The 12,055-nt window shown below is 47.4% G+C and overlaps 1 protein-coding gene across 9 annotated transcripts in view; it reads right to left on the bottom strand.

Annotated features, from left to right (window-relative positions):
• The window catches only part of LOC139579137 (rho GTPase-activating protein 23-like), a 102,052-nt gene that overhangs the window by 6,381 nt on the left and 83,616 nt on the right, over positions 1–12,055 (bottom strand). For 5 of the 9 annotated variants that reach the window (XM_071407505.1, XM_071407488.1, XM_071407452.1 and 2 more), the window contains 15 exons: positions 6,653–6,808; positions 5,806–5,917; positions 5,633–5,672; positions 5,179–5,316; positions 4,343–4,651; positions 4,039–4,100; positions 3,804–3,922; positions 3,555–3,673; positions 3,180–3,332; positions 2,710–2,788; positions 2,496–2,569; positions 2,041–2,130; positions 1,669–1,794; positions 1,474–1,515; positions 1,025–1,118 (listed from right to left, as the gene is read on the bottom strand). In XM_071407505.1, the coding sequence (XP_071263606.1) occupies positions 1,025–1,118; positions 1,474–1,515; positions 1,669–1,794; positions 2,041–2,130; positions 2,496–2,569; positions 2,710–2,788; positions 3,180–3,332; positions 3,555–3,673; positions 3,804–3,922; positions 4,039–4,100; positions 4,343–4,651; positions 5,179–5,316; positions 5,633–5,672; positions 5,806–5,917; positions 6,653–6,808 (1,713 nt within the window). The remainder of the gene's footprint in view (positions 1–1,024; positions 1,119–1,473; positions 1,516–1,668; positions 1,795–2,040; positions 2,131–2,495; positions 2,570–2,709; positions 2,789–3,179; positions 3,333–3,554; positions 3,674–3,803; positions 3,923–4,038; positions 4,101–4,342; positions 4,652–5,178; positions 5,317–5,632; positions 5,673–5,805; positions 5,918–6,652; positions 6,809–12,055) is intronic. The other 4 variants (XM_071407479.1, XM_071407527.1, XM_071407471.1 and 1 more) reach the window with 3 other exon arrangements.

Genomic DNA, 12,055 nt, shown 5'->3' with positions numbered 1-12,055 from the left:
GAAGACAATTCAGTCCCATTCGAAATCCTATTTTCCATAACCCTAACCTTAAAACCTAACCTTAACCCTAGCTCCTAAACCTAATTCTAACCTTAACCCTAAACCCCATTTGACCTTGTGGGGACCAACAAAATGTCCCCAGTTGGTCAAATCTTTTGTTTGTTTACTATTTACTATTCTTCGTTTGTTTACCACACACACACACACACACACACACACACACACACACACACACACACACACACACACACACACACACACACACACACACACACACACACACACACACACACACACACACACACACACACACACGAGAGGGCCTATACAGAATGAGTGGAGCAGGTGAGGTAGACAGGACAGACAGATGGAGAGACCACTGTAGAGGGGCTTTCTCTCTCAGTGACAAAGAACACAAAGTCATTAATCCATTAGTCAGACTGGGTGACAGTACAGGGTCGTCCTCACACACAACTCCTGCCTTAGTCAAGCGGACACTGAGAGGGAGCCGAAAGCAACTTCCTCTGAAGATGTTGACACATACTAAACACACCCACCCACCTTTTACTAACAAACACCATCACACCCAAACTCACTATTTCTCACGCACGCACGTACACACACACACACAGAAACACACACAGGAATTGGCAGGGGAAATCCCATCCTACCGCAGTGGCTGCTCCACCGGCTCAGCTAAGAGAGGGATGCAGCGATGTAGAAGAGAAAGTGAAAGATGAGTAATAAAGAAGAAAAGAAAACCAGGTGAGAGGAAAGAAGCACAGTCTAGTGATCAAATCAGGAAAGAGAGAAACTCGGCAAGGGCAAATCGTTTCAAATGTATGTCATGCCTCTTTCCTGATTGTATGGGATTGGTTCAACTGTGTGGCTGTCAATGATTATTGACAGTCACTGATTGGCCAGTTCGGCCACAGTATGAACCGTGATTGGTCTGCACAGGCTGTCAGTAGCTCAGTGCAGGTTGTGATTGGATGCATTTGGGCAGTGGTGGGCGGGCCCTCACCTGACGTCTCCCCTAGCAGAGCGGTCCTGCCGATGTTGGAGAGCAAGTGGTCAATATTGGGGGCAGGCACCAGGTCCTTCGTGTCTACTGGAGTCTGAAGGGGAGAAAGGCATCGAGTCATAAACAACACATGAACACTGGATTTAAGTCCTGCATCAGAATCAGTGACTGTGTCCCAAATGGCACCCTATTCTCCATATAATGCGCTATTTTTTCACGGCCCATAGGGCTCTGGTAAAAAAAAGTAGTGCACTACGAAGGGAATAGGGTGCAATATGAGACGCAAGCAATGACGCATAGGTAAGATATACTGTGTCATAGCACATCCCCAGGATTCTATTTGGGCCGTTTACCGGAGCAGATTACACTGAGAGCTCCAACATGACCGTGTGAACTGAACAGCTGTCCCCACATAGTTTCCACAGTTTGCAGAGTAAGTCCCACTGTACCTTCTCATCCTTGTCCAGGTCCTCACTGAAAAACCAGAGATACTGTGGGAGGAAACAGAGCGAGAGAGGAGACAGAGAGAAAGAAGAGATCTGTGAGAAGATATTCCGACAGGGTAGCGCCAGCTCATTGGAGGAGAGTTAACATGAAGCCAGTAAACAGGTTTGTCATTGGTTGTGGATTAGAGGGTCACTCACATGTTGGATGAGCGTCTCTACTATCTTGTAGCGGTCAGGCATGTGAGTCACCATGTCTGTCATGTTGTCTTCAGACGTCCGCACCAGCGTGGGCCCGAACACCAAGGCCAAGTTACGAGGTTCCATCTACACGCACAGAAACAATACATCTCCTTATAAATCAGTCTTCCTTAATCATCTGTTACTATGGCGACCACACGTTTATCACATCTGAACTGTGACTCTGTAAAAAGTAGGGCACTTTACATAGGGAATGAAGTGCCATTGGGTCCGGGACAAACGTCGGGCACTATATAGGGAATAGGGTGCCATTTAGGACGCAGCCTATAATAACCCGTTCACGTTAAAACACTATGATAACAGTATCCAGACCTTGTTTTTCTCACAGTGGTCAGCTACCGTCTTCAGATGGCCAACCAGGAACTTGAGAGTGTGGTAGTAATGGTCTGGTAAGTCACGGATCTAACACAGAGACAGAGAGACAGAGAGACAGAGAGACAGAGAGACAGAGACAGAGACAGAGACAGAGACAGAGACAGAGACAGAGACAGAGAGAGAGACAGAGACAGAGACAGAGACAGAGACAGAGACAGAGACAGAGAGAGAGACAGAGACAGAGACAGAGACAGAGACAGAGACAGAGACAGAGACAGAGACAGAGACAGAGACAGAGACAGAGACAGAGACAGAGACAGAGAGAGAGAGAGAGATGTCAACACTTCTGAGTATCCTGTGTAATCTGTTAGCCCTTGAACATATCCTCCTTCCAGGGAAAGACTATACCGGATATGCAAATAGAAGAACATGTTCAGACAACGTTCACCTACCAGTTTTTTCATGGTCTTTAGCCGGTCCCCGGCATTCTCCATCCGGTTAGCGTCGATGAAGTCATTGTACTTATCTGTGAGGATGAGAGTACTGTGATTAGTTACAGTACATTAAAATACAAAACTAACGTTCAACTGTAACTGTTAAAAGGCGGATGAATGAGAGTTCATTCATGCCTTTACTGACGGTTCATCTAACAAAACGGGGACTCACCATCAGTGAAGAGAGGCTCCGGAAGTTTCCTGAAGAAAGACTTGAGCAAGCTGCTGATCACGTTCAGGTCCTGCCATTTCTGTGAAGCGGTAAGAACAGGGAGAGAGAGGTCAAAGGCAATACTAAAGGGCCTTTAGAGACACGGTTGGATAGAATAGATGATGGTCAAATCATCCTTTCCCTTTGCTGAACACTTGTATACCCCACTGATGCTGTTTAACACCATCCCACAGATGACTAGATATACTGTGTCTATCTAATCCAGTCATGGATTACTGTGCCTATTGCTTACTGTACGTTAGGTTGTGTGTGTGTGTGTGTGTGTGTGTGTGTGTGTGTGTGTGTGTGTGTGTGTGTGTGTGTGTGTGTGTGTGTGTGTGTGTGTGTGTGTGTGTGTGTGTGTGTGTGTGTGTGTGTGTGTGTGTGTGTGTGTGTGTGTGTGTGTGCGACTGGGTTCCTGCTCTGCTCACCTCCTCTGCAGGGTTGATGTCCGACCCCTTGTTGAGCTGGTCCTGAAGGCTGGACACCACTGCGTTGTTCCCTGGGACCCTGTAGATGCCGGTGTACTCCAGACCCATCTCCTCCACCAGCCCACAGCAGATCTCCACGATCATAGGGATGAACTGGGAGGACAGACAGACAAACAGAGGAGGGTCGGACAGGAGTGGACACACAAACCTTACCAGCACACAGATACATCATAGTAAACAGTAGACACACACTGACCCATACATGTCCATATGCCATGCATTTTCAGTAAATACTTTAACAGGGCATATAAACACACACAAAATGATACATTTACAGTATATGATAAGATTAGAGGAAGGGAGGCTCTGGCTGACCTTGTTGTTGGCAGCTGGCTGGCAGTCCTCTAGCCGCACTCCAAAAGCCTTGGGCCCTGACTTCTTGGACTTCTTCATGATGTTTATCCCCCATGGCGACTTAGGGGCGCTGCTCTCGTCTGTGGACAGACAGAGGGACAGCGAGTCAGACAGACAGACAGACAGACAGACAGACAGACAGACAGACAGACAGAGTCAGAACAAACATCCATCTGGAATGACCACTGCTGGTTGGTTCCTGTCTCTGACCTTTGCCCTCAGGTTTGGGTGAGCGCGGCGCCCCGGCAGCGTTCTCCATCTTGGCCTGCAGGAAGGAAGGCTTGGCACGGGACACCCTGGGAGAGGACTCCGGCTTGTTGCCTGTTGGACTGGAGGCAGGGGGAGACAGAGAGAAGACTGTTACAAACTGACTCTACCAGGCAGGACAAGCAAGATGGATGTACAAAACACTACTGCTGTATAGTGACATGTATGCGTCCTTCACCTCTGTTTCCTGTAGTCATTGAGCTTCTTACTGATCAGAGCCTGCCTTGAGAATCCCAGCTCCTGAGACAGACAAACACACGGTCCACTCCTTCATCAATACAGCCTTACACTGTAGCAACATCAGTGAAGAAAGGTGACATGTTCAACAATATTACAGGAGATCTAGAAATAGAATGCAGTGTGTGACATAAGATATGAGGGTTGTAGGGTTAGAGTTGAGAGGTCAGAGGGTTCTAGGTTCAGAGTTGAGAGTTGAGAGGGGAAGGTCAGTTGAGAGGTGAGAGTGGTGCCCTCTGACCCACCTCATTGTCGGTCTTGCTGTTCTCGCTGATGACCTTGATCCAGTCCAGCATGTCCTCTCTGTCCTCGGCCTGCAGCAGGTACTCACAAAAGTCCTGAGTGGTCAGACGCAGCGCGTGCTTACGCTTGGTCTCGCTGTACGCTATGTCCACCAGGCAGCCCCGGATGCTGATTGGCTGCTCCTCGTCAGCATCGCCTCCCAGAGTGGCGCCCCGCAGGACCGCCTCCCGCTTGTCCTTGTAAAGGAAGAGCGAATGGGAGCGCAACACCGAGAAGACCCGCCTCCACGGACGCATGCCGCTGCCCACCTTCTGTAACACACAACGGAATGGAGAGAGTGAGAGACAGAGAGGACAGAGAGAGAAGAAATGGAGTGAGAGACAGAAAGGACAGAGAGAGAAGAAATGGAGTGAGAGACAGAAAGGACAGAGAGAGAGAAGAAATGGAGTGAGAGACAGAGAGGACAGAGAGAGAAGAAATGGAGTGAGAGACAGAAAGGACAGAGAGAGAAGAAATGGAGTGAGAGACAGAGAGGACAGAGAGAGAAGAAATGGAGTGAGAGACAGAGAGGACAGAGAGAGAAGAAATGGAGTGAGAGACAGAGAGGACAGAGAGAGAAGAAATGGAGTGAGAGACAGAGAGGACAGAGAGAGAAGAAATGGAGTGAGAGACAGAGAGGACAGAGAGAGAAGAAATGGAGTGAGAGACAGATAGGACAGCGAGAGAAGAAATGGAGTGAGAGACAGAAAGGACAGTGAGAGAAGAAATGGCTCATTAAACTGCCGTAGGTCCTATTCCTCTACTCGTTCTTTCTTTCTTTCTCCTCCCTCTCTCTCACCTTGCCCTTCTCCGTGAGGATCTGTTTGTAGTGCAGCCATCCCTCTCTCCATATGTCACTGTAGCTGATACTGCCCAGCTCTGAGGTGGAGTGGCGTTTGGAGCGCACCTCCTCCGCTGCCCCCAGACTGTCCAGAGACTAACACACACACACACACACACACACACACACACACACACACACACACACACACACACACACACACACACACACACACACACACACACACACACACACACACACACACACACACACACACACACACACACACACACAGACAGGGTCAAAAGTTACACACCACTCTGCGACAGGTTTTTAGGATTAACACACTAAAAAACGAATGGTTTCACACACACTCTCCTAGCTGCCAGAAATGGAAGGTCCTCTGCAATCTGCAGAGTGGTCACGTGTATGTTACAGCCTACTGTTGTTGTGAAACAGGGGAAAAACTCACCCCCTCAATGAAGAAACTCTTCACTCTCTTTGGCAGCCTCCTATGGAGAATCAAACGGAGGGTTCATTTAGAATGACTACTGTAAGATTTACCACGAAATGAATTGATCATATGATTCAGATGAATCCCTCCTAATCGATTCCCACGTCTCCCCCCGGGGATCCATTACTCACGAGAAGACGCGGCCCTCCTCTCTGAAGGTGTTGAGTCCCTCGTCACATGACTTGGAGCGCTCCGTGGTGATGGCTAGAAGATAGGAGGAACGGCGACTGGATTTAATACCGCCTGCTCAGTGGGAGACGGAGCGAGTGAGAGAGAGAGGGAAAGAAAGAGAAGAAAGTAGATGTAATGGTAGTCGGAGGATGTTAATAAAGGAGTGTGGGGTTAACAGACGTGGGAGAGCGGTTGACAGAGAGGTGGAGGGTGGTTGGGTGCGGTGGCTGGGGTGAGGTAGCGGGTGAAGAGGTGGGCTGGCAGGATGGAGTCAGGTTAGGTTAGGTCTTCTCAGGTCACTTCGCTCACTACTGTCATGCAAAGGGAGTCTGTCTGTCAGACTGGACAGACTGGACTAAAGCTGGGTGTACGAGGACCACTGGACTTCATGCTCTAGTCTACACAGAGGAAATGTGGACCCTATTGGTACAAAACACACTTTCTCCAAAGGGTAGAGAGTAACCCCATTCACTTCAATGACGCACATGCATCTGCCTAGGCAGTTAGTCCACCGAGGAGTGACTACATTTGCTTTAGGGCGTGCATGCATCTTACCAGGCACAAAGAAGTACACAAGGTCTACTTACTGGAGGCCATTATACCTCCTCGCCATGGAAAAATTGTCAATCAACTCATGCAGAGAAACAAAGGAGCATCCTGTGTACAGTAAGCCATTCTCTCCATAGATGTGGAGTTGGCATGTCTGCTAGCATGGTACCAGACACTGCAGAGAGGTGTGCTGGGTTCTGGTATGGCTGCATGCAGGGGGGTTGGTCCGGGGTAGTCCGGCTCAAGGGGGGCACTCACTGCAGTCGTGTGAGAAGAGCCTGGTTAGAGGGAAGGTGAAGGTGGGGGAGGCGGGTCTGGTGACGATGGCGGGAGCTGAGCTCATGCCGCTGGACACCACGGAGGAGGCGGGTACGTGGCGGGCACGGAGGTCAGCGCTGGGGCTCGTCGGCTCATCTGTATGGAGGGGGGAGGGGGTAGAGGGAAGGATAGAGGGAGGAGGAGAGGGAAGGATCGAGGAAGGAGGAGAGGGAAGGATAGAGGGAGGAGGAGAGGGAAGGATAGAGGGAGGAGGAGAGGGAAGGATAGAGGGAGGAGAGGGAAGGGAAAGGGCAGAAGCGGGAGACAGGATAGGAAGAGGGAAGTAGAGGGACGGTTAGGGAAGGGCAGAGGGCCGAACCAAGGGTGAGATGACAAGAGGGAAGAGAAGAGGGAAGGATAGAGGCAGGAGGGGAGAGGATTTGAAGGAAAGGAGAGCGATGCGGTACCACCACAGGGTTACTATAAAGGACAGAGATACTGTTTTCACACGGAATGCTCGCGTTCTCTGAGAACCATTGACAAGACACATTACTTACTTACTCACTTTCTTTGTCCTCCTAACACATAAACACAATGCACACAGATCATTACATGTGTTCTATGAAGCATCCTCAAAAGAGAGAGTGGAAGAAAATACTCAGAAAAGACTAAAGGCAAAACTGCAATTTAGAACTTCAATAACGTAACTGTAAAATGAGCAATATTACAACTCTATTGCGTAAAAAGAAAAAACACACACACACACACACGGACAATAGACAAAATAATAAGGTGGAAAGTAAAACGACATACAGAGAGATTGAAACAACGCCCTATGGTGTACCTGTGTCTGCTGCCTCCATGAGAAGAGTTCTTCAAATAGAAACGGAAAAGGCTTTGGTACCATGTAATAACGCTAGGTTTCAGTTCTTTATCAACTAGCGGGTTGGGAGGTTTGTGTAAGGGTGTGTGTGATTCATTGTGTTGGTTTGTATGAGTGCATTACACACAAAAAAGGAAACGATGTCTTGCTTGGTTAGCTGTCATCTCAAGGTTGAATGGCAGAAATACACGAAACAACCATAAGTAATATATCCAAGATCAGGGTTGGGGAGTAATGGATTACATGTAACGTGTTACATCTAACTGATTACAAAAAATAAAATACGAACTGTAATCCGCTACGTTACCAGCAAAAATATTGTAATCAGATTACAGATTCCTTTGAAATACTAGATGATTACTTATAGGATGACTTTTAAATTCAGAAAGGACGTTACCGAAAAAAAATCTTTATGACACCTTTCTGTTTTCTCAAAGACATTGAAATCAGCATTAAAAAAAGGCGCAGGTTTAAGTTTGTTCCACCTGAGCGAGTCTGACCACAAGTCAGAGACCACTATGATGATCACACCAAATGCGTTTGATGGATAGCGGGAAAAGAGCAGGAATAGCCCTTGGTAGGTTACAGTCCAAGCTGTCTTCCAATGGTGCGACTGCTGTCAGCATCCAAAGATTATACATCCTACTTGAACTGGTGGACAGCCAGTAGGTGAAAAAAATCACTCTTGCAACAGCTGCATGGTGCAGATCCCAGCATTAGGAATAACAGTTTGAGGGACTTCCTCCCTTCTAAACTCCCCCGTGGTATTGTGCTCCACATACTGTCAAAAACAAGCTTAATTTAAGAAGACCACGAGTGGGGCTTTTATTGCTCAATCTAATTCGTCCTGATAAAAACTAAATCCATGGGCCTAACGGACACATGCTCAAACTTGCAGACTTTTGATAGATTTAAACAGCTACAAATGATTCAGATATCGTAGTGTCCCCAACAGAAACGTAAACATTAGGCCTATAGCAAATGCAGCATATGGCATTCATTTTTCACATGTAAATAGCACTTTTTGGCAGTGCTCAAAGCATGACATTCCATGAGAGCAGCATTTCTTTTTCAGCTCGAAACAACAAAATGATAAACAGAGTAGGCTAATAAGTCCTTTGTTTTTGCGTCATGCTCAGGTAAAACTATTGGGCTAATCTATATTTCCAAGTCCTATTCTTGAAGATCAAGGGGTATTCAATTAATTGGAATGACTGGAAATCTGACAGACTTTTTTTTCCTTTCATGTCACGATATAGCCTCATCGTATTACAGGGGTGCGTGCTTAGTCCCCTCCTGTACTCCCTGTACACCCACCACGACGAGGCCACGCACCACTCCAACAACATCATCCAGTTTGCTGACGACACGACGGTGGTAAGCCTGATCACCGGCGACGACGAGACAGCCTACAGGGAGGAGGTCAGTGACCTGACAGTGTGGTGCCCGGGACAACAACCTCTCCCTCAACGTCATTAAGACCAAGGAGCTGATGGTGGACTACAGGAAATGGGGGTACGAGCACGCCCCCATCCACATCGACGGGGCTGCAGTGGAGCGGGTTCAGAGGTTAAAGTTCCTCGGGATCCAAATAACTAAGGACTTAAAATGATCCACACACATCCCCCTCGGGAGGTTGAAAGTCAAGTTCTACAGCTCCTTGACGGGCTACGTCATTGCTTGGTATGCCAACAGCATAGAGCTACAGAGGGTGGTGCGGACAGCCCAGTACATCACTGGGCCTGAGTTCCCTACCATCCCGGACCTCTATATCAGGCGGTGTGAAAGGAAGGCCCGGGAAATCGTTAAAGACTCCAGCCACCCATGTCACAGACTGTTCTCTCTGCTTCCGCATGGCACTAATAGGCTCCTGAACAGCTCATTTCCCCAAGCCATAAGACTGCTAAATAGACCCTTGTATATATGTTTTTGCACTCTCTATGCACACTCATAGGACTCTACACAATCACACACACTGACACTCCAACACACACATACCATGCACACACATTTATACTGACTTTACACACGCACGCACACACACTCACATACAATCTTAATTTACGCTGCTGCTACTGTTTATCATATATCCTGATGCCTACTCACCTTACCCCTACATATATACTGTATATATATACACACCTCTATCAATCCAGTATGCCTGCACATTGTAAATATGGTATTGGAACTGACCCTGTATATAGCTACTGACCCTGGAAGTTCCAGGCTGGAACTGACCCTGTATATAGCTACTGATCCTGGAACTGACATTGTATATAGCTACTGATCCTGGAACTGACACTGTATATAGCTACTGACCCTGGAACTGACCCTGTATATAGCTACTGATCCTGGAACTGACACTGTATATAGCTACTGACCCTGGAACTGACCCTGTATATAGCTACTGATCCTGGAACTGACCCTGTATATAGCTACTGATCCTGGAACTGACCCTGTATATAGCTACTGATCCTGGAACTGACACTGTATATAGCTACTGACCCTGGAACTGACCCTGTATATAGCTACTGACCCTGGAAGTTCCAGGCTGGAACTGACCCTGTATATAGCTACTGATCCTGGAACTGACATTATATATAGCTACTGACCCTGGAACTGACACTGTATATAGCTACTGACCCTGGAACTGACCCTGTATATATCTACTGATCCTGGAACTGACACTGTATATAGCTACTGACCCTGGAACTGACCCTGTATATAGCTACTGACCCGGGAACTGACCCTGTATATAGCTACTGACCCGGGAACTGACCCTGTATATAGCTACTGATCCTGGAACTGACACTGTATATAGCTACTGATCCTGGAACTGACACTGTATATAGCTTCTTACTTTCTCGTGTTCTGCTTATTTATGATTATTTTTTCTGTGTTTTTGTTCTAACTTGTTATCGTTTGCACTAATTATTGATTACTGCATTGTTGGGTTTAGAGCTCGCAAGAAAGGCATTTCACTGTTGTGCGCGTGACATTGAAACTTGAAACTTATCTGTATTAAAGTACAAAGCAATGGGTTAAAAGAAGCCTACATACACCATAAAGTAAAACGCAACATCCATGTATGGCCAGCTATGTAAACTCTAAAGTTGATTTATCCTGCAATAGATGTCGTTCAATTGGTAATATTCATTTTTGTCTTCTTCTAATGCCTCTTAAGTAGTCTAAAAGTAACTGAAAGTAATCAGATTGTTACAGAGTTTGGGTGATCCAAAAGTTACATTACTGATTACAATTCTGGACAGGTAACTAGTAACTCTAACAGATGCCATTTAGAAAGTAACCTACCCAACCTTGTCCAAGATAACCATACAACGTTCATCTCAACTATTCTAAAACACACACAAGGGGATGTGAAACCAGCAAGCCACAACACACTTTCTGACTGACACAGAGGATTATGGACCAGACTAGTGTTTGCATGTAGAGAGGGAAGGGTAGGGTTTTGCCCATGTTTAACTTTTGTAGCTTCAGGTCCTAATGCTGGCCTCACTAATAACCACGGCTGCTGCGCCTGTCTGAGTACCTTCACTAAACAGCAGAGGGCAGCAGATCTTCAGTCTCAAATGGAAGCAATGGCTCAGAACTGACTTGGCTCTACACTCGAAACCCCTATAGGCTTAACATGAACTTTTGAAACTTAATGTTATGCTTTCTTGTATTGTTACAAGGTGCTCAAAACATAACTTGCCATGCAAGACTCGTCCCTCTCTCCCCCATGCGTCTTCTCTGACCATACATACTTCTCCACAGACATCATGTTCTCCCCTTTATTCCCATCTGCTTCCACTTTCACTGTCTTCCACCTGCTTCCCTCTGTTTCTCGACATCTCCCTCGCCCCTCTTCTTCTCTCTGTATCAGTCCGTTTCTCGTCTCGGTGCTAGGGCCGGCCCAACAGAGGCAGTAGGAGAAGAGGCAGAGGCGGAAAACATTCCCAATCTGGGATGTGGAATCTGCCTGTTTACAGCCGAGCACAGAAATAGCCGCTCTCGCTGCCTGTGGGTTTAACAAAGGCCATCATTAACAGAACCAGAACAGCAGAGCCAGTAGAGAGAGGAGCGCTGAGTTGGAGCCACCACAATACCGGCCTTAGAATGGAGCAGGGCTCTATACTACCACAGCACACTCCTATAGCCTACTGCCACTTCCCCTTCTCTATAGGAGACGCCATGACCTCACCCGCTCACACAGAGACACAGAGAGAGGGGTGAAAGAGAGATTTCTTTGAGAACATAGGCCATGTTTTGGCCAGCTCAGTGTGTGCGTGCGTGCATGTGTGTGTGTGTGTGTGTGTGTGTGTGTGTGTGTGTGTGTGTGTGTGTGTGTGTGTGTGTGTGTGTGTGTGTGTGTGTGTGTGTGTGTGTGTGTGTGTGTGTGTGTGTGTGTGTGTGTTGTGTGGAGGGTAGTGGCTCTGTGTGTCTGTTGTGGGGAGGGTATAGTGGTACACAAAGGCATCATTGAGGGCGGTGGGCACAGAGTGCAATGCCTGAGGCTG

The sequence above is a fragment of the Salvelinus alpinus genome, chromosome 1 (assembly GCF_045679555.1).
Source record: "Salvelinus alpinus chromosome 1, SLU_Salpinus.1, whole genome shotgun sequence".
Lineage (NCBI taxonomy): Eukaryota > Metazoa > Chordata > Actinopteri > Salmoniformes > Salmonidae > Salvelinus > Salvelinus alpinus.
The sequence above is the reverse complement of the archived record's forward strand: the minus strand, read 5'-3'. Positions and strand labels throughout refer to the sequence as shown.